Source organism: Grampus griseus, assembly GCF_964374135.1.
Source record: "Grampus griseus genome assembly, chromosome: 19".
NCBI lineage: Eukaryota > Metazoa > Chordata > Mammalia > Artiodactyla > Delphinidae > Grampus > Grampus griseus.
In genome coordinates this window covers 8,013,887-8,035,680 of record NC_139013.1, presented here as the reverse complement: position 1 = coordinate 8,035,680, position 21,794 = coordinate 8,013,887, and the positions used below count along the sequence as shown (strand labels likewise).

At 54.6% G+C, this 21,794-nt stretch overlaps 1 protein-coding gene across 1 annotated transcript in view; it reads right to left on the bottom strand.

The window, feature by feature from the left end:
• Positions 1–21,794, bottom strand: part of LIG1 (DNA ligase 1) — a 41,726-nt gene that overhangs the window by 1,012 nt on the left and 18,920 nt on the right. Inside the window, exons 7-26 of the mRNA XM_082677478.1 lie at positions 20,899–21,006; positions 19,521–19,637; positions 19,238–19,313; positions 16,342–16,422; positions 15,994–16,050; positions 15,028–15,200; positions 11,985–12,151; positions 11,487–11,563; positions 10,527–10,618; positions 10,201–10,300; positions 9,120–9,205; positions 8,518–8,633; positions 7,432–7,527; positions 5,333–5,443; positions 4,717–4,788; positions 4,148–4,292; positions 3,911–3,993; positions 2,198–2,350; positions 2,033–2,086; positions 1,201–1,344 (exon numbers count right to left, since the gene is read on the bottom strand). Of these exons, the coding sequence (XP_082533604.1) occupies positions 1,201–1,344; positions 2,033–2,086; positions 2,198–2,350; positions 3,911–3,993; positions 4,148–4,292; positions 4,717–4,788; positions 5,333–5,443; positions 7,432–7,527; positions 8,518–8,633; positions 9,120–9,205; positions 10,201–10,300; positions 10,527–10,618; positions 11,487–11,563; positions 11,985–12,151; positions 15,028–15,200; positions 15,994–16,050; positions 16,342–16,422; positions 19,238–19,313; positions 19,521–19,637; positions 20,899–21,006 (2,108 nt within the window). The remainder of the gene's footprint in view (positions 1–1,200; positions 1,345–2,032; positions 2,087–2,197; positions 2,351–3,910; positions 3,994–4,147; positions 4,293–4,716; positions 4,789–5,332; positions 5,444–7,431; positions 7,528–8,517; positions 8,634–9,119; positions 9,206–10,200; positions 10,301–10,526; positions 10,619–11,486; positions 11,564–11,984; positions 12,152–15,027; positions 15,201–15,993; positions 16,051–16,341; positions 16,423–19,237; positions 19,314–19,520; positions 19,638–20,898; positions 21,007–21,794) is intronic.

Genomic DNA, 21,794 nt, shown 5'->3' with positions numbered 1-21,794 from the left:
CTTTGCCTTTACATGGAAGTCAGCTGCTAAGCAGAAAAGCACAAGCTAGCTTTTGAAGGATCAGAAAAAATCCCAAAGGGAGTATGCACTTTAAGATTTCCTGTTCCTCGGTCAACTCTATTTTAATTAAAAACAAAAAACAAAAAACCTCCAAATTGATGTTTCTAAGAATCCACAAAGAGAAAACAATATAATTTGCATTTTAACAATGTTATTAAGATTTGGGATATCTGTGGATTTTAGGGTTGAACACCTTTGTTGACAATAAGCTAAATTTTTATGCTAATAAAAGACATATCTGCAACAGTAAAAAAAAAAAAAAAAAATCCTGATCTTCGGAAGGAGGATGCTAAGAGCTCTCCTAGTGAGGGTGGGGGAGTGTTTCCCCGGGGACACTGATCCTCTAGCAGATGCGGAGGACAGAACCACCACGAGAGAAATTAGCCAAGGAATGTTAGAACTCGGTAGCGTGAAAACTGACTACAGTTGAGAAAGAAATGCAGTAGTGGACCTAAATGCTCAGCAGGAAGTATCCTAAATTTTTACTGAAAAGAACTGTTTTCAAAAATTACTTAAGAGCAGAATGTGAGATTATGATATTTAAGAAAGAGATTAAAAAAAATGATACCGATGAACTTATATACAAAACAGAAATAGACCCACAGACACAGAAAACAAACTTATGGTTTACCAAAGGGGGAAGGAGGGGTGAGGGATAAATTAGGAGTTTGGGATTAACGGATATACACTACTATATATAAAGTGGATAAACAATAAGAACGTACTATATAGCACAGGGAACTACTCAATATTTTGTAGTAACAAAGGGAAAAGAATCTGAAAAAGAATATATATATATAACTGAATCACTTTGCTGTACACCCTGAAACTAACACAACATGGTAAATCAACTATACTCCAATAAGAACATAAAATTAAAAAAATAAAAATAAAAAAAATTTTTAAATCAAAGAAAGCAATTTCACAGTTTTCTTTCTACTCCTGGGGAATTTCTTTTTTTTAATTTTTTAATAAGACTTTGACCTCATTATCTGAAACCCAAATACAACGCAAGCTCCAGTCTTCCTAAGCATCACCCAGGAAGCTCAGACATGGGCTCCAAGATCCCCTCCCCCCGTTTCCCCACCCTCCCAGCTGGTTCCTTCGGAGGGTCTATTCCAGGGTCCCCCAGTTACTCACCAGGCCCCGGGCAGCCGGGTAGATGGGGGAGAGGGAGAGGTCTGCACACTTCACCTCCCACACGGCGCTGGGGTCCAGCCAGTGGTCAGGGGCCACGGCGCCGTCGGCCCGGACATAGGAGCGTGGGGCGGGCAGCACCAGGGCCTGCAGCCAGTGGCGGGAATAAGGGAGAGAGGGTCTTGGATCTCAAAGTCAAGGCTGAGGGGAGGGTTGCAGGGGCAGGACTGGAGAGTGAGGAAAGAGGGAGGAAGATGGAGGAAGGGGATAGATACAGATGCCCCTCCAAGTAAAAAGCTGGTGGTAGGTGGAGCTGGGGGGTGATGGGGGAAACGGGAGAAAGGAAGAAACGACAGAGACCCTGGGAGCTGAGACAAGAAATTAAAGGCAGAGAGAGTCAGAGAGAGGAACCAAGACCCAGAGACGGGGAGTCAGAGACCTAGAGGGGAGGGGGGACCAAGAATGGGACAGACGGGACCAGAGACACCAACACACAGGAAAGTCAGAGCACCCCCCAAATGCCTGGGACCAGGACAGCAAACACCGCGACAACTAGGGGCTCCACTGGCATCCTAAGGGCGAACTTGGGGAACGAGCAACACGCCCTCCCTGAGCCTGTCTCGGGCGCGGCCGAGGCACTGAGCCCGGGGAGACGACGCTCCCTGACCGGAGGCTCTGGCCGGTAGCTGGCAGGGCTGGGACGGGAACTTGGACGTGCTGCACTACTCGGAAGCCAGCTCCGCAGTGCCAGCTCCGCAGTGCCGGGCCCGCGTCCCGAGCCTCCCGGAGGGCGAGAGCCCCAGGCACACACGGGGGTGGGGGCGGAGGGGCTCACCTGGAGGGTCTGGTGATGCTCCTCTAGCTCCTCGTCGCTGAAGCCCGTTCCGAGCTGCGAGGAGGATAGGGGAGTCAGAGGCTCCACGTGCTCCCAGCGCCCGGCCCCCGAGGTTGAGTCACACCCACTCCCTTCCCGCTTCTGCGGCCCCCCAGCTCCCGGCACCTTGCATATGGCCTGCAGTTCCTCGCTCTCCTCGTCGTAGGCGGCCAGCAGGAAGCCCCCGTACCGGCCGGCCCGCTTTCCCCGGCCCAGGTAGGCGCCGATCACCACGAGGTCCAGGGTGTCGCCCACGCCATCCAGGTAGTCCTTCTTCAGCTGGGAGGAGGGAAGGTGGGGGGTGAGGGTGGGACGCTCGGGTGTGGCTCCCATCGCTGGAGCTTAAGCAGAGGCGCGAGGAGGGGCTGGGTGAGAAGACCCATGACAGTCACCGAGAGGAGACTGGACGTGGAACAGGTTTCTAGGCTGCAAGGGCTGATGAGAACGAGGGGACTCAAATGCGAAGAGGAGGCAGGATCGAGGGGACAGGTCAGGCGGGGAGACCCCAGGGGTCACCCCGAAACCCCCCTCCATTCGACATGGAGGCGCATTCCACTCCTTCACACAGAGAACATTTATCCATTCATTCCAAAGACATCAATTAAGTGCCAACTGTGTGCCAGGCAGGAGCCCAGCCGTGGGGATGCAACAGCGAGCATTCCTTGACACTGGCAAGGTTTGCACCTGCACAGCCGCTTACAGCTTAGTGGGGGCGGGACAGAGCATAAACAGCTAAAAAACACACAGGGAGGGATTTCCCTGGTGGTCCAGGGAAAGACTCCACGCTCCCAATGCAGGGGGCCCAGGTTCAATTCCCGGTCAGGGAACTAGATCCCGCAGGCAGGCCGCACCGAAGTCCGCATGCCGCAACTAAGACCCGAGCAGCCAAAATAAGTAAGTAAATATTTAAACAAACAAACAAACAAAAAAACACACACAGGGAAACCCTGTCCACAGGCTCCGCCAGCTCAGCGCCCGGCTATCTCCCGCTTGGGTCTCCTGGCCCCCTCCTCACTGCTGCCTCTCTGCTCAAGCTCCCATCACCTCTTACCGGACAGCTGCCGTCCGCCTGCCTGCTCCCACTTCTGCCCAGCACTCCCGCACCCGTCCACCACCCACAGAGCGGCCGGAGGACTTGTGCCAAACGACAGTCAGACCAGGTGACTCCCCCTTAAAACCTCCGCTGGCTTCCTGAAACCCCTGGAGGAAAACCCAGTTTTACCACCCAGTGCTGGGTGATCTGGGACCCACTCTCTGCCCTGACCTCACCTCACGCCTCGATGGTCCTCGACCCCTGCACACACCAAGCTTGTCCTACCCCAGGGCCTCTGCACTTGCTGCCCGCGCCCAACCCCCACCCACATGCTCCACCCCTGATCTTCACATGACCGACCACTTCCTATCATCCATGTCTCAACCCAAACACTGCCTCTGGAAAGGCTTTCCCCAATCACCCGAAGTACTGCAGACCCTCCCTGGCCCCAAGTGGACTTGCTTTCTTCATAGCACTCATCACTCCCTGACTCTATCCCGTTTGCATCCTGGCTGACTTCCTGGCGGAAGGCAAGCTCAGAGGGAACAGAAAGCTCCTTGGGCTCCCTCACCCCCACATCTGGGGTGCCTAGCCGGGCGGTTCTCCACCAGTCCTTGGTGAATTTGCTCGTGTCGACTCACTAGGGGAGCAGAGCCGAGGCTGGCTGCAGTGAGAGGCGGGAGGGACTGAGCAAAGGGCTCTGGGGCTCAAATGGGGTGGATGTGGGGACTGGGCATGGACCACCCAGCAGGGGCAGGCTTCCAGTCCCCAGCTCAGCAAGAAAGGGGGGCGGGGGCAGGCGGCACCTTGAGCCAGTTGTGCGACCTCTTGGCGATCTCGTAGGTGGCGTCCACATCCAGGGTCTTCACCATCAGCCCCTCGCAGGAGTCTGGGGGACACATGAGAGCCCTGTGAAGCCCCGGCTCACAGCCTCACAACAGACGCAGGCAGGGTTCTGGTCCAGTCGTCCAGGGTGGGGCTGGGATGGGTGCAGATCTTGGGGGGTGGGCGATGGGGGCGCAGACCTTGGCGGATGCCCTCACCTTTCACCGACTGCTCCAAGAACTCGGCGATCTGGTCCGTGTCCTTGGTGTCCAGAGAGGTGGCAAAGACAAACTCGCCCTCCGTCTCCACGAAGTTCTCCCGGAGCAGCTGCCGGCGTCGGGAAAGGGGCTCACGTACCAGGGACTGTGGGGCAGGATGAAAGAGATGGGGCATCATCGTGGAAATAAAGAGAAGAAACCCTGACCTCGGGAGAAGCAGGAAGCGGATGGGTCACATGTCATCATGTGGCTTATGGAAATGAGTGCGAAGAGGGGCATTATTTTATATTTTTGCCAATTCTCTAATGTCTGGCTTAACAGAGGCTGGATTCTCACATCTGCTTCTGCATTCGGACGGCTACAAAATGTCGTTCAGGTCGCAGGACAGGAAGAAAATCCCCCTCACACAGATGCTGGGAAAGGGAGGGCCTTACAGTCCACATTTTGAGAACCACTGCCCGAGTGTGGCCTCCGGGCTCAGTGATGAAACTCTAACCGCTGGCTCCCAAGCTCTCTCCCCTCACCTCAAGTCATGCCCCAGCTGACCTGGACACGATGCCAGAACTCACCTCTCCATTGAGGTAGATGAGGTCGAAGGCGTACAGACACACCTGCACCTGGATCTCTGCCGCGTCCACCTCCTGGGTCAGGGCAGGATGGAGACCAGGAGCGGGTGAAGGTGAGATGGGGCCCAGTTGGGTCCCTTCCCATTATGCCCGAGGCAGACACCCCTGTCACCTGCCATCCCCCGCTTCTCCCCAGCCAACAGGCCGCACACCTGTGAGGGCATCAATGCTGCCAGCCACACGCACTGAATTGGGATGGCTCTTGGCTAATCCCAACCACCTCATTCACCACTGCTAGGTATTTGCTCTCCCAGCCTCCCTCGCAGCTAATGGGGGTGACATGACACAACTCTGGCCAATGAGAGTAAAGAAGATTGTTGGGGTGCAGGTTGTGGGGGCTCCTAGAACAGATCTTTCATAATAAAACAGATGTTGGAAAAGAGGCCTTCCCTCCTTCCAACTTGGCATGCTGGGATAAGAATGTGATGGCTGGAGCTGTGGCAGCCACACTGCAAAAGGCTGAGAGAACTACAACCCAACTGATAGCTCTGTCTCTCTGGGATTGCACAGGACTGGGTGGAAGATGAGGGCAGGCGGTGGAGGGGCGGGCAGAGGCTACCTTGCGTTTGCGGGTGGTGAGCACTTGGAATGGCTGGATCTGCTTCTTTTCCCGGTCCCAAGCCACAGCTTCCGCGTCCAGGATGAAGGATGTGACTGATGGGAGTTTAATCTGAAAGGTGAAGAGGGGGACCCAGGACTGGTGAGAAGTGGCGGATGAGGCCAAAAGACAGACGCAGGGAAACATCTTTTTCCTTCTGCAGCTCTGAAGATCCACTGACAAACTGACGTCAACCTTAAAGAGACACATGTGAACACAGACCCCTTCTCTTGTTCCCCACTGAGAGGGGAAAAAAAACTATGTTTTCTGAGGACTTACTATTTGGTCCCACAAGCTGGAAACCAAGAAGCCTTTGTCATCTTCCTCTTCCTCCCACTTCACACTCAATTACCCCGTGAACTTGTCCGTTTCCGCTCTGAAACTGCTAAGCTGTCCACCTGTCACCACCTTGCTGAGCCCAGTCCAGCCTAAGCCACAGCATCCTACTGGTCTCCCCGCTCCTGCACTGACCCCGTCCAATCCACTCTCCTCACAGCAGCCAGGCTGCTCTTGGCAAACCCCAAATCTGATCCCTTCTCATCCCTGCTAAAAACCACCCCACAGCTCCCCAAAGCTGTGGGACCTCTCCTTGGTCAGCCCGTGGCCCTTCCTCGCCTCACCTGTGCCCCTCAGACTCACGCTCTGTACCCCAATGCACTAGCCTTTCTGTTTCTTGAATGGGCTGTGCCCCTCCAACCACCGGGCCTTTGCACATGCTGTTTACGCTAGAATCTGCACGACTCCAGGGGCACCATTCCCACTGTACCCTGGGCTGTGCTTGGTGATGGCCTTGCTTTCCTGACACCAAGTCTAAGTCTTATTCTTTTAAAGGCTCCAATGAATGCTGGACCTTTTCTTCGGCGCCCGATCTCTGAGTGTACTCATAGAGGCAGCAGCGGGACTCTGATGGAGATCTGCCTGCCCTGCCGTCTCTGTTAAAGCCCCAGCCTCCAGCACAGGGCTCAGCACAGGGCAGTCGCCCAACCAATACTTGTTGAATGAATGAGCGAAAGAAGCCAGATACAAAAGACCCTGTACTATCACCACGTATCTGGAGCTCTAGCAAAGGCAAAAACGAACCTGTCCCAATGAAAAAGCAGATCAGTGGCTGTTGCCTCAGGAGACGGCTGATGGGGGCGGGGACAGGGGCCAACTTGGCATGGGGCATGGGGAAACACTCTGGAGTGACGAAAACACGGAAACGTTTTACATGCCGATTATGTGGGTGTATGAACTTGTCAAAACTCTTCAAACTCTATCAGAACCTTTTACAAAGCTACACCTTAAGCTGGTTTAAAACAACAGTGCTTGGCATGTACCAGGAACTCCTTTAATGCCTGTGCCGTACGTATACTGTTACTTCTGTCCTGCTGCTTTAGGAAAGAGCAAGTTTCCTTATTAATTAGGGAAGGCAGGAGAATGGCTCTCTGATTCCTAAAAAAGGCCCCAAACCGCCCCCTTGAGGGCAGAGACGTCCCCGGCTCCAGGGCCTTCGAGACCCAGCCCTAGTTAGGCTGTGGGGCCAGTCTGCAGGCTGCCTTCACCCTCATCCCAAACCCTCTCCCTGTCAGAGAGCAAGATTCTGGCTTCCCCAGCCTCTGCTGCACCAGAGTGGCCATGGCAACCAGTGCTGGACAAGGACCCCCATGCTGGAGTCAGCCGGGGGTGGTAGGAGGTACCCAGAAAAGCACTACCTTTGTGGGAAGGGACAGAAGCTGGAACCCCTTTCCTGACTGTCTGGAAGCGTGGTGGCTACTTGGAGACCATAGGGGACAGGCACTGGGATGAAATGGAACCAGCCAAGGACAGCAGAGGACAGAGGACCAAGCTGGGTTTGGGAGGACCCTGGTGCTCAGCTGAGCCAGCCTAGGGCCACCCGCCTTCAGATTTGAGAAGAAAATAACATCTGCAGTTGTTCCGTTATTTGCAGCCCAACACACTCCAATCTCCTTCCCATCAACCCCTGCTGTGCTGAGCTGGCTGGGCTGGGCCTTAGTTCCCTGCACCCGTAAGTGCAGCCCCGGCCCCCATGTGAGTGAGAGGCAGCGGCAGGTGCCCACCTTGTGGATGCGGCTGATGATATCAGGGTACCTTCCGGTATTGTCCTCCTGATTCCTGCTGAAGATCTTCACCTCCCCGCCTTCCAAAACGTGGATCTGCCACAGTGGGGGAGCGGAGAGGGACTCAGGGCCGGGTCTGCCCCCAGGAGCCCCTCCTCTCTCTTCTTCACCCCACTTTCATTGGCAGACGGTTCCAGAAGCTCTGGAGAAGGTACTGGTGCAGAGACCTGAGTGAATCCTCTCCTTGGTTCAAACAGCACCTCCCAGCCCTGTGTGTGGAAGTCCCCGCCACCTCTGCTTCATCTCCGATCCCTACCCTCCTCCCCCTGCAAGCACAGGCACTGACCCTGCGTGTATGTGTTGATCTGTCTGGATGTTGTTAGGCCATAAAACATCATTCTGGGTTTTATGATTTTAATTTATTCATTTTACTACGTCTGGGCCACAGTCCTTGAGTAGTGCTACATATGTGCCACCTAACACGTATATTATCCCAAGAAATAGTAGTGTGTGTGTATGACGTAACATACGACTTTAAACATGTATTTTTTAAAATCACTGTCACCATGGTAACTCATTTTGTTCATTTTCTTCTCGGCACTGTATTTCAAAGATCCATCTGCGTTGTTAAGCGTCTACTGAATCCACCGTGTGTAGCCTCCTCAAGGCACCACAGGGTGGCGCCCGCCAAGCTCGCTTATCCATCCCCAGGTGAGGATCAGGGCGGAGCCGGCCCCAACTCCCCCCAGGACAGAAGAGCCACAGGGAGCATCCTTACAGCCCAGACCAAGGACATCTCCGGCCCTGGGAGGCACCCGTTACATTAATACACCCACCAGCAGGGCATGAGTGCAGCCAACGCTGCTTGAGCTCCCACTGCCGTGGGTCAGGACTGTGACGATATCATCAAAACTGATTCTCAGAGAAGCCAGTCAGGTGGCTATGAGCGCGGATTGCCCGGAGATGGGAACTACAGCCCCGAGAGATGCGCACGACCAGATGGCCTGGAACTCAGGTCTGAGGGACCCCATGGCCCTGCTCGACGGCATGCCCCTTTCTGCAGAAGGGATGTGTCCACCCCCTTACCTGTGCCCTCTGCCCATCGTATTTGTACTCGCAGGTGAAAGCTGCCTCCTCAAAGCGCCTCAGGACCTCGCTGACGCCCCGCGTTGGGTGGGCCAACATTGGTTTCAGGGGGACCCCTGGGGGGGTTGCGATGAGAGTGAGGTCAGGTAGGCGGGGTGGGGGGGCACATTAGGGTGACAACCTCAGGATGACGAAGTGATGAGACAGAGGGAACCTGGGTGGCTGAGCCCTGGAGTGCCGCGCAGCCCCTCCCTGGCCTCCTGCCTCCCTCTGGACTCTTACGTACAAGAAAACAAGAGTCTGTCTGCCTGCCTGCCTTGCCTTTTGGGGTTATCTCTGGTGTAGCAGCTCTAACACAGAAGCGGGAAGTCCGAGCAGAAAAAGAATGGCTTTTGGCACAGGGGACAGGACTGACTTTGGAGGAGAGGGTCCTGCGGCTTCTGAGACGGGTGCGCTCTGGGCAGCGGGCCCTCCCATGGCCGCCCTGGAGGGCAGAAGCCAAGGCCAGGTGGAGGGAGCGGAGCCGGAAGGCGGCCAGCCCAGCGCCTGGGGCCCAGGGTGAGGCTATAGACCGACTCCAGAGGGGCCCGTGGGGCTGGTACCTGGGCTCAGCCTGCAGTGCTCCGGGAGCCGCTCCACACCGTGCTCCAGCAACACGGGGACGATCCGGTCCAGGTCGGGCACCTCGCTGGGGTGGGGGGTGAGAACAAGGTGGGGCATGTGTTTCTAGAACTCTGCTCTCTGGCTACAAGATCCACCTCTGCCTGCCACCTGGCCCCAGGGCCTACTCCTGCCTATCCCCGACTCCCCTTGTCACCCTGTTTCTGTCGCAGTCCTCCCTCAGTGTCACTATATATCACTCTGACTCTGTCTGCCTCGAGCCGGGCCCGCCATCGCTCCCGTCTGTCATCATGAGATGAGCGATTCTCTACCTGGGCCACATGTCACAGCCACTCAAGGATGTGTTCAAAAGTGTTTCTTCAAGGCCAGCCTCCACTTGCAAAGATTCTGATTTAACTAGCCTGGGCAGGCCTGAGAGCGACAGTCTGTAGGTGCCCACGCAGGGGCAGAGTTAAGGCTGCTGCCCTGGCCCCAGAGGCTCTGCAGGGCTTGTCTGTCTTGTGTATCCAGCACCCAAGGGGCCTGGCCCAGAGCAGGTGCCCCGTGGGCATTTGTGGAATGGCTCGTTTGCCCTCCTGCCGCTGACACTCCATCTGGGCTGTCACCGTCCCGCTGTGGCCAGCCCTGGGTCGGTAGCTAGCCAGGTCCCTCCATGTGGCTCTCTCTGGAGCCCTCACCATCACTCCAAAGACGTCCTCTCCGTGACTGTCACGACCCCTCACTGTGCGTCAGTCACTAGCCCCCATCTGGGGCTCTCGTGGCCTTTCCACATGCGCAGTCCTGTTTGGAACTTGAAAACCTCTTGATACCTCCTCCTCTTCTCTGTGTCTGCATCTCTCCCTGTCCCTGTGTCACTGACCCTTCACTGTTGGCCATCTTCCCGATCTTTGTCACCATCCCTGTGCCCAGCACCAGTCTCGTCTGGATCACCACCCAGTGCTCTGTCACTAGCCTTGTGATGGTCACGGATGCTTGCTGGCTGCTGGCCCCTCGGGCCCTTCCCACCGCCCCCCTCTGGCTCCCCCCACCCCCCTCGCTCTGCCCAGGGCCCCTGGAACTCACCAGAACGTCTGCTTCAGGATCATGCCTTGCTCCTCCAGCCATGTCTTTCTGGCCTCTGCTGTCTTGCCCTTCCCAGCATCCACCACGGCTGGGGGGAATTCTAAGACAAGCCCCAGCAGAAGAGGCTTTGGGATGGGCCCAACCCCGCTCAGCCACCCGAGTCCACGGTGGGTGGTGGCGCCGGGGATGGTGTCCGCAGGGGAGAGAAGCCTGGAGTGGCAGTGGGAGGTGGGAACCACGTGTAGGCGTGGGCATGGACTTCTGACAAGGAGAAGGGCAGCCAGGTTAACTCGAGTGTGGGCACGGGGCCGGCCACGGGGGCTCACCTTGACCTGGCGGGGTGAGGCTCACGGCCTGGGCGAGGGCCGCCAGCACTGACTGCTCTGCCAGCCCGAGGCGCAGCCGTCCACTCAGGGCTCTGGGGAGACAGCAGGTAACGGGGAGTGGGCTTGTCCGTATCTGTCCGACCCCGCCCTCTACCCCTTGCTCCTCTCTCCTCCAGTCTCCCCAACCTCGACCCCCTCCTCAAAACCAGAGCAACCTCCAGAGCCGGAAGTGACCTGAGATCACACAGCCCCGCTTAACAGAGGAGGAAACAGGCCGGCCAGTAACCACCGTGACTGCTGGCAGCGCCTGCGGACAGAACTAGGGGCCTTGCAGGCGTCTCTGCCTCTCTCCTCAGCTGCCCTCTGAGAAACTGGAGTGGCTCAGGGAAGGTGGGGCAGGGCCGGAGCTGGGCCTGGAACTGGTAGGCAGCCTGCCCCAGGGGTGCCAGAGTGTGATGGTCAGGAACCTGTCCCCGCCACATGCCTTGCTTTGAGCCAGCAACCTCAGGCAGGAAGCTTCACCTCCCTGTGCCTCCATCTCCCCTTCTGTAAACTGGGGTGAGGCTAACAGGGCCCACCTTCAAGAGCCGCAGGGAGGAAGAAAGCACGTGGCATGGGGCAGGGTACCCAAGAAACACTCCAATGACTATGTCGGACAAATACTTCAAGGATGGCTACCACTTGGCTACCTTGCTTACCGTCCCCACTCAGGCCAAGGCAGACATCACTAATCAAGCGCGGCACTCTTCACCCACGAGCCCCCACCCTTTTCCAGGCAGTGCTACTGAGAAGAGGAGCCAGCTGTGAAAGGAAACCTATGTTCCCATCCCGCCCCCTCAGGGCCCAGGCTCCTCTCTCACGCTGTTCTCATCCAAGGGCGGTCGGGGCACTAGCAGTGATACAGCTGCCAGTCCCTCTCCACCTTCACCTCTCCCCACCCTCACAGGCCCCCATACTCACCTGGCGATGAATCGTGCTTCTGAGTGGCGGCAGGCCACAAAGAGGCCTTTGATGACATCCATCTTCTTGGCTGTGGACTGAAGATATGGGGGAAGGGCAGTCAGTGCCTGGGGTGAAGGGAGGAGAGGGGAGCACACCTCCCCACCAACCATGCTGCCTGGGGAGCTGCCACTCTTGGAATACCTGCCCCCCATCCCCCCCTCGCTCCCCCATCCTACGGCCACGCGCTCACAGCGCGGTGAAAAGCTCGCTCTCTTCTTGCCTCCCACCCTAGCTTTGCTCAGCACATGTTTATGGAGCCGTGTCCCACGGCCTGCACTAGATCAGGGCTAGACTCTCAGGAAGAGGTTCCCTCGGTCTTGAGAGCAGCAGAAGGAAAGGAAGCTCTGATCCCACAAGCAGGACCAAGGCGATCCAGCCCTGAACAGTCTAACCAGAGCCTTTTGGGTCCCCAGGGGCAAAGGGTCTGGAGAGGGGGTGAGCCGCCTGCCCACTCACAGCGCTGCCGGCCAGCTGCGCGATGTCCCGGAACTTGGTGAAGACGCCGGAGGCGGTTAGGGCGGGTGGGGGCAGCATGAGCCTCTGGGTGCTGCGGCTGCTCTCGGCCACCAGCCCCACGTCGCCCTTCTCGGCCGCCTCGGCCCGGACCGACTCGAGCTGCCGGCCTTGGGGGGCAGAGAGAGAGGGTGCTGAGGGCAAGGAGAGGTGTGGCCACACGGCTCCCGGCTCCAGGCAGCCTGGATGATGAACCCGTCTACACCAGAGGGCATGTCTGGGGTGGTGTCATCAGTGTGTAGACGGGACTTAAAGCCTTGGGGTGGAATGCGATCACCAGGGGAGCAAGTGTAGACGGAGAAGGCGGCCAAGGGACCCTCTGCCTGTCCTCCAGTCGCTCACTAACATCCTCCGGCAGAGCCCAGTGGGCCTTTGCTTGTTTTCTGTCACCTTATCCTTTTGAAGTCATCAATTTAAATACAGTGGAGGTGCTCTGGCCTTACTTATTGTCTAGGCTGGGTCCCATGGACACCCCTTGCTGTAAGAGTAGGCAGCTGGACCCCTATGTTCATAGCAGCACTAGTCACAATAACTAAAACATGGAAACAACCTGAATGTCCATCAACAGATGAAGGGATAAAGACGTGGCACATACATACAGTGGGGTACTACTCAACCATATAAAAAGAACGAAATAGTGCCCTTTGCAGCAACGTGGATGCAGCTAGTGAAGTCAGACAGAGAAAGACAAATACCATATGATATCACCTATACGCGGAATCTAAAATATGACACACATGAACTTATCTATGAAACAGAAACAGACTGACACAGAGAACAGACTTGTGGTTGCCAAGGGCAGTGGGTGGGGGTAGGGAAGGAGTGGGAGTTTGGGATTAGCAGACGCAAACTATTATATATGGGATGGATAAACAACAAGGTCCTACTGTGTAGCACAGGGAACTATATTCAATATCCTGTGATAAACCATAATGGAAAAGAATAGGAAAGAGAATGTATATATATTGGGTTGGCCAAAAAGTTTGTTTGGTTAGTGAATACATTGTTCAAGAAAGCTGTTAGTGAAAATGAAAAATGTGTCTTTTATTTTTACTTAAATCCGAACGAACTTTTTGGCCAACCTAACATATGTATAACTGAACTGAGTCACTTTGCTGTACGGCGGAAATTCACACAACATTGTAAATCAACTCTACTGCAATAAAATACATTCTAAAAAGAGCAGGAGGCTGGGAAGGTGGAGGCAAGTTATCACAACAGCTCTGCCTAGCCGTTCTCAACCTATCAGAACCACAGGCCCTTCCCAGGACAGGCATTTTGTGTCACTCCTCTCTACTCCGGAAGAAATGCAGAGATGACACAACTTACCCACACGTATCAGGTCAGCACAATGCCCCAACTCATGTACGAAGGCAACAGAGGGAAAGCAATTCACAATGAAAAAGCACGCATTTCAATCTCTGGCCGCTTGGCCAGAGATTTTTTTTTTTTTTTTTTGACAACGACCTACACTTATCTATTCCATAGCGTCGCCGATACGCAAAATACAAAGCAGGTTCTAGTGTCTGGATCCACGCCAACTCACTTCCAAAACAATTATATTCCAAAGCTTTATCTGGAAGCCATGAGGACATGACCGAGTTGCCAGGCCCCATGCCTGTAAGTGCTATCGCCTGACCAACTCTCCACACCCCTTGGGCCAGGCAGCCGAGGGGGGCCTGAGGAGACACGTGTGAGCGTGAACACGGAAGGGCGGAAACCGCCCCGGCCCCTCGGTCCCGTCTGGCAGCGAGGCTGGGCGGCACTGGCTGCCGCCTACTCTCCACTCCTCACTATGTAAGGAGGAGAAATCCTTCTTCCTTTGCGCCAGCGTGGCTGGGTTTTGTGTTACTGGCAGAGGGAAGTATCCTAGTGGACACAGTCTGCAGCGGGTCTGGTGCGATGTCAGCACCTAATGAATGTGTCTTGATCTCGAGAACGCGTGGGAGGGTTCTGATCTCAGCTCCTCTGGTTCTGACGACCCCATGACTCTCTTCCATTCCCGGTCAATCTTCCTCAGGCACCTTGTCCTGTCACGAAACCCTCAAACCTCTTCTCCCTTAAGCACTGGTGCCGCGCAAGGTGTGACTCAAAGCCCTGCCCCTCTCCTCCCCAGAGACCCTCTCCCTGGGCACGAGAACTGGCCAGCACGTAACCAGGCCTCCAAAGTTCAGGGCTCCCAGATCCTGCTCTGTGACCCAGATCTCCTGAGCTTTGTTTCCTCGATTGTTGGGTGGCCCACAGATACAGGTTGGTCCCAAGCTGAATTTAGTAACTTCCCCTGGACCGGCCTGCCCCTCAAGGTGTCCTGACCCGGTGGTGGGTCCATCATGATGGACCCGGGGGTATTCTTCTCACCTCCTCCATCCCTGACCCCCGCAGGCAGTTCCCTCCTGGGCCCCGTCTCCCTTCTCTTGCCCTCTCCTCTGCTGCCCACAGCTCCCCTGGACCTCTGCCCCACTTCCTCCCCGGCCTCCTGGTTTCCTGTCCATCCTCCATACGGGCCCAGAACTAACCCTGCCCTTTGCCTACTCAGGACCTTTTCACAGCTCCCTGACACCGTCACAATAAACACGGAGCATTCCAGGCCCTTGGTGGGCAGGAGGCCCCATCCACATGGCCAGCCAGCCTCTCCTAAGCACCGAGGGCTCGGCCCTTGGAGGCTGCCGGCCCCGCCCACACCCTGCTCTTTCCTCATCTCCCCTCGTGACTCTGCTGGTCAAAGCCCAGCTACTTCCACAAGCCCCAGCCCTCAGTCCCGGCCCCGTCCTGCTCTGGGCCTGCAGCACCTCCTCCCACCCCGACCGGGTCTCAGGGCAGACCTGGTCCTGCTCTCCCCCCACACCCCGCTCGCTGCCCTCGCTCTCCCCGTCTCTCCACCTTCCCAGTCCCCCTCCATCATCTCCCAGGTGCTCCCGGCCTCTCCACTCCCTCCCTCGAAGCTCCCCCACCACCGCTGGGGCTTCCACCACAGCGCCCCCCTCACCTGTGGCCTGGGCCACCGCCTTGAGGAGGATGCCGTCGCCAATGCCGAGCTCCAGGCCCTGCTGGGGCGGCCCCAGGCGGTTGAGGCTGAGGTAGAGGACGGGGAGGAGGTCAGCAGGTGTCAGGGCCGCCACGGAGCGCAGGAGGTTGCTCAGTGTCTCCACCATCCGGAGCCTGCAGGAAGGGACGGGGCGGGGGGATGTGTGTGACCACCTGGCGTTTCAGGACCAATGTGGGGCGGCGGTGGCGGGATAAAAGGAATCCGGGAACAGAGACGAGGAGAGGGCTCACGACCAGTGCCCGGTGTGTGACCCGAGCCACGGGCACCGTCACAGGCTGCTGGGGGGAAAAGGAATTCCATTTGACCGTCGTCTGTAGAGAAGTAACAGCTGACGCATATGGACTGTTTTCTAGGTGCAGGGACTGGTGTGAAGCCCTCTGCATCCTCTAACTCCCTGAACTCTCACAGCTCCCCTGAGCTAGATATTATTCGATTTTACAGGCAAAGGAATGGAGGCGTGGAAAGATCGTGTAACTTGCCCAAGGTCACAGAGCTAGTATCAGACTGAGATGGGGTTCTCGCTACAAACAAGACCTGGATTTCCTCTAACGTCGAGGCATGTCAGTCAGGTGGCGGCTACTTCTGACTACCTAGGCTAGACTCCGTTCCTGCCACCAGGAGGTGGGGGCTGTTTCCTCACGCCAGGGGTCTCGGCTCACCCTCACATCTTGCTCTGACCCACAGATGAGGCAGAAATGATGGCTGGGCCTCCTGAGCCTGGGCCTCCAGAGGGCCTGCAGCCACTCTCGTGGCCATGCCCGTGGCCTGTGATCTCGTGTGTCAGGGTGAAGCTGAGAGAGGAGAGGTTAAAAGGATTAAGCAGCTGGAGGCACAGAGGCTGCCAGAGAGACAGAGCCCGAAGGGCCTTCACTCAGCGGCCCCGGCCAGGCCGGCCTGGTTAATTACCGTGCAGAAACCTCTTCGATCTTCTCAAACGTCCGGGCCACAGCCAGGTAAGGGACTCTGCGGGAGGAAAAGAGAAAGCAAGAGCTGTGCGTACACCCACGCTGCCCCTCCAGCCACCTTCCTCCCCACACCTCCCTGGGGACAGCCTTGCTAAATCCCCAGATGCACGCAACCCCGCCCAGCCACTGCCTGGGGCTTTCTCTCCGTCCCCTTCAGAGCTGCCGATGGTCCCCCCAAAACACGGAGGGGAGAGATTTGCCAGTTTTCTCCCACTGAAGCCTCCGGAGACAGGGCCTCCCGCAGTGCCAGGGACTGGAGAAGGACAGTCTGGGGAGGGCCAAGCCTCACCTCTGGCCCACCTTCCAGCAAGCATCTTCGACGGGATGGTAGTTGTTCTTGGCAGGATTGTAGGTGGATGGGTCCAGGTGTCTGCGGAGGGAAAAGGGAGACTGTAGGGTAGATGCCTGGGTCGAAGGGAAGTCATTCCTCCCGCTAATATTTATTGAGCACCTACTAAGTGCCAGGTACTATTCCAGGCACAAGGGCACAGAAGAGAATGAAAACAAGTTTGCTAACCTGGAGCTCACATTCCAGAGGGAGAGTCAGGGGGAAAAGACAAAAAAACGTTAAGTGAATAAATCATTTTAGATAAAAAATATTTTAGAAAACCAAGTAGGGGGAGGAATCACGATGGTAGGTGCTACTTCAGAGGGCCAGGGGAAGGCCAGAGGAGATGTTTGGGCAGAATGATGTGAGGAGTGAGCAGTGTGGGTACCAGAGAGAGGAGCATTCCAAGTGGGGGGAACAGTGAGTGCAAAGGCCCTGCGGCAGACACACGCCTGGCATGTCTGAAGAAAAGAAAAGGGGTCAGCGTGGCTGGAGTGGAACAGCGTGATCTGAATGCTTTTCAAAGTCCACTCCAAGAGGCAAGGACCTCCCCCGGCCTCTCAGCCAATCCCTCCCTCACACTCTGGCTGGAACAGCAGGAGGAGGGTACAGTCCCTGGGTGCCACAAAGAGCCAGGCACCGTGTTAAGAGCACTACATCTGCTAGCAATCAGCCCTGTGGGCAGGGACTCTTCTACCCTCCATATCCAGATAAGGAAACTGGGCACAGAGTGGTTAAGTAGCTCACTTGAGGTCACACAGCTAGTAAGCAGCACAGTTCCAGAGACTGTTCTAAACCTCTACATTATACATGCCTCTAGAAATGCCTCATACTGACCCCAATAGAGCCACCGCAGTCACGCTCATTTGGGTTAAAATCCCTGCTCCATCACTGACCAGCTGTGTCGTGGTGAGGAAGCAGCTTCCCTCTCTGAACCACAGTGTCTCCATCTATACGATGGAGTCACCAGGAGTCCCTACCCTGACACGTTGTCATGAGGTTAAGGAAGAAATTATGGTGAGGGTTCCCACTCCTTGGTGCACTCTGTGGGGAGCATTTTTAGAACAACACTGACTCCCCAGCCTCAGGCCTATTTCTCTACCGAATGTGGGGGGACAGAAGGGCGAGGGAGAAGACTTCAGATTTTTTTCAGCTCTTCAGCTGATCCTGATGCACAGACAGGGCTGAAGATGGCTGAGCTGGACAGAGCATGCTCAGTGAGCTGTAAGGACTCAGCGTTTGGTAAGTGGTAGCCCTCCTGCTCCTTCCTATCATTACAATGAGAGACGGCGGAGCGCGGTGGGTAAGAAGTTCTACAGCCACACTGCCTGGTTCAAATCCCAGCTCCACCATACACCCCGTCTGCGACCTCAGCAAGGCAATCAAAATTAGTAACAATAACAATAACAACAATAGTAATAGCAGCCACAGCTTGCTGAGCTTGCGCATGGCCAGGCCCGAGTCTAAATGCTCCAAACCCTCAGGAGGAAACTGGCCCAGAAAGGCTAAGCCACTTGGCCAAGGTCACACAGCTGACAAAGGTAGAGCTGGGATTTCTAACCTCTCCACAATACTGTCCTGCCTCCAAGCCTCACTTTTCTCACCTGTGAAATGGGGATATCAACAGAAACGACGCACAAAGTCGCTGTGAGGCTTCGATGCATTAGGATATGGAAGGCACACTGCCTGCTGCCTGGCACACCGTTAACAGTGGATAAGAGAGTGTGTTTTTGCCACTGATAAGCCCCCATTTTAAAAGCAAGGAAATTGGAGGCCCTGAAAGTTTGTCTCCTGGAGGCAGCCATCAGCAATCAGACTGGGAATATGGCATAAGCAAAACCATCACAGGGCATCCCTGGTGGCGCAGGGGCTGAGAATCCGCCTGCCAACGCAGGGGACACGGGCTCAAGCCCTGGTCCAGGAAGATCCCACATGCCGCGGAGCAACTAAGCCCGTGCGCCACAACTACTGAACCTGTGCTCTAGAGCCCGTGAGACACAACTACTGAGCCCACGTGCCACAACTACTGAAGCCCGCGCGCCTAGAGCCTGTGCTCCGCAACAAGAGAAGCCACCGCAATAGAAGCCCGCACACCGCAATGAAGAGTAGCCCCCGCTCGCCGCAACTAGAGAAAGCCCACACGCAGCAACACAGACCCAGTGCAGCCAAAACTAAATATTAATTAATTAATTAATTAAAAACAAAACAGAAAACGATCATAGTATCACATGAAATAAAAATCAGGACATAAAACTTCATGTCAGACAATGATTTTGTTAGAGAAACTTATTTATAAATAACCTAAACATGGACACAGGCCCAGAAGGCAAGATGGGGCAGTGCTGAAAAAGAGGCCAGGCTTAGGAACCAAGTGGACCCAGGTTTCAGGCCTGGCCCTACCCCCGCCTCCCTGTGTGACCCAGGGAAGATGACCTAACTTCTCTGGGCTACTAGTCTCAGTGTCTGTGCAATGGCTAAAATACCTGCTTCCTCTGCAGGACTACTGCAGAGATGAAGTAAAAAGGCGTAACAGAAACCTTTAGCACCGGATCTGACACATAGTAGGCGTCCAAGAAAAGGAGCCGGCCGTTCCTACAGTGCAGTCACATGCTGAAATGGGGCCATTTAATCTCAGTAATCAGGTCTCAACTGGGGTACAAAATTGCCATTAAGAATCCCCCCAAAATTTTTATTAGAATAATTAAACCCTAATCACAAAATTTTAAGGCTGAAAGAATGTTTGGTGACTACTGGTCTCATTTTCGGAGGCCTACCTACAATCAGGTCAGAGAGATCTTGGACTCACTGCCTTATTCTGTTTAATCTGCTGTCATCTCTACAATAGATCTTGACTCACCCCTTGGTCTCGTCCTTTCTTAGAGCGCTGGGTCCCTCTTCTTTTGCTTCTTGTTTGATTGCTGGCTTCCGGGGAGCTGGGAATGAAGCAGGGAAATGGTGGGTCCTTTCTCCTTCTGACAGCCCCTGCCTGCCAACCACTCTCCAGCCAGCATTGCGAGAGGCGAGTTACACTTTCTAACCAAGTTAGGCTTTCTAACCCACGGGAAGGCCGTACTTTCTGGAGAAAGATCCACCCGCCTCTCCCCGGTGCAACCCTGCAAGGTGAGGGGGGAGAAACTCACAGAAGAAACTGCTGAGCGTCTTGGGAGCTTTGGGGGGAGGCTTAGCCTGGCCGTCCTCCTGTGGTCCCTGCTTCACGGCCACCTTGGGCTCTGAAACGCTTTCTGTTGGGGGCTTTGCTTTGAAAGCGAGAGAGGTCAGATGGTGATGCAAACTATTTTTTTAACCTCAAGGTCATTCTGACCCTGAAGATGGAAGACATAATCAATTCTGCCCCTTTCCTTTCCATAGTTTCATTTTGGAGCCTCTCAGGCCTGATGCTTTAGGACTAACTAGTGGAATTCTAGCATCTGGCCTGAGATTGGAGACTTACGGATGGTGGGGAAAAAATCTCGGTACGATAAGAAGAAAATATTCCCACTTCTGCAGGTGCAGAAAATCAGATACGATCCTGCATCCTAAAAATATCCCCACAGCGTTCTTTCTGCCATGGGAGTCTTCTGGACACCTCCCTGCAGGAGCTGTTCTATGGCCTGGGGGGTAACTTTAACCTCTAAAATCTTGTAACTCACCCTGGTTACCTAACTTAAAAAAATTATTGCTCAGGACTTCCCTGGTGGTCCAGTGGTTAGGATTCTGCACTTCTACCGCAGGAGGAGCAGGTTCGATCCCTGGTTGGGGAACTAAGATCCCACATGCCGTGTGGTGTGGCCAAAAAAATTTTTTTTAATTAAAAAAATTTTAAATTATTGCTCAATTAATAACATACAGTGCCTACAATTTCTGAAAGATTTTTTCTTTTTTTTTTGCGGTACGCGGGTCTCTCCCGTTGCGGAACACAGGCTCCGGACGCGCAGGCTCAGCGGCCATGGCTCACGGGTCCAGCCGCTCCGTGGCATGTGGGATCTTCCCGGACCGGGGCACGAACCCGCGTCCCCTGCATCGGCAGGTGGACTCTCAACCACTGCGCCACCAGGGAAGCCCTCTGAAAGATATTTTGTTGGAGGATGACTGGCTCTTTTTTTCCTCACATGCACAGAGGAAAAAATAACAATAAAAATAATAATAGCGGACTTCCCTGATGGTCCAATGGTTAAGACTCTGCACTCCCAACTCAGGGGACCTGGGTTCGATCCCTGGTCAGGGAACTAAACTAGATCCTGCATGATGCAACTAAAAGATCCTGCACTCGGCAATGAAGATCCTGCATGCCACAACTAAGACCCAGCGCAGCCAAATAAATAAATAAATATTTAAAAAAAAAATAATAATAGCAATAGAACCTATAATTTCCCCTAGAATTTGCATTTAGACAACACACTGGAGAATCTTATTTAAGTCTTATCTCATCTGAGCCTTAAATTAACTGTCCTCCAAAGACATCTGACCCCCAAAACCAGAGAGGTGGGGCTTCAGGGAGGAAGAGGACCAGAAACTCACTGGAGGTCTTCAGGGGCTCAGGGGGTGACCTGGGCTGGTCCCCTTCTTCTGCTTCCTTCTTGTTGCCCCCTTCAGGCTCTGTGAGGCTTTCTGTCGGTGTCTCTAATTCTGAGGACCGATTAAAAAAAAAGCCAGATGGCAAAAAGTCACTATGACCACTCCCCAAAAAGGGCATTTCGATTCCCAAGACACTCTGCCCCCGTTTTTTCTTCGCTGTGCTGACTGAACATCTGTGAAGTGTCGAGACGTGTGAGAGCCCGCTCCTGGTCAGCCCTGAACCAGGCAGGGCCCTTGAGGGAAACCAACCCCGATGCTCACCTGGGCAGCTAAGAAACAGAGAGGGCCAGTCTTTTCTTATAAACCATTATTTTAGAATTATTCACTGCAAAATAGAACTGGAAAGGGTTCAAAATGCCAACAGTGACTTGTTAGAGATAAAAATAAAGGTGTTGTTTTTTTTTTTAAGCTGACTGGAAAAAAAAAAAAATCCACCTCCAGGGTAATAATAAAAACTGCATCAACTAACTTGGGAAAAATCTGCCTCAGTAGAAAGAAGCCCCACCTCACCCCCCAAAATCCCCAGACACAGACAATGGCTAAAACTGCATGATTTATAGTAAAATTTGTTACTGACTAAAAATTGCCAACTGGAAATCAAATCTCCACCAAACTCAGATCTTCCCTGGGAAAGATAAACCTAATAAGGACCTTTTATTAAACAAACACATTGACAGTGGCAAAGGCTACGATTATTATAATCTCGTACAGGCCCCAAATGATCAATGGATCAGGTCTTTATGGTTGTGTTTCCCACGGAGGACACTTTACATTTTCAAGGGAAATTGGTGACATCTGCTGGACACCGTATGACCTACTAGCTCAGGGTATTTTGCTTG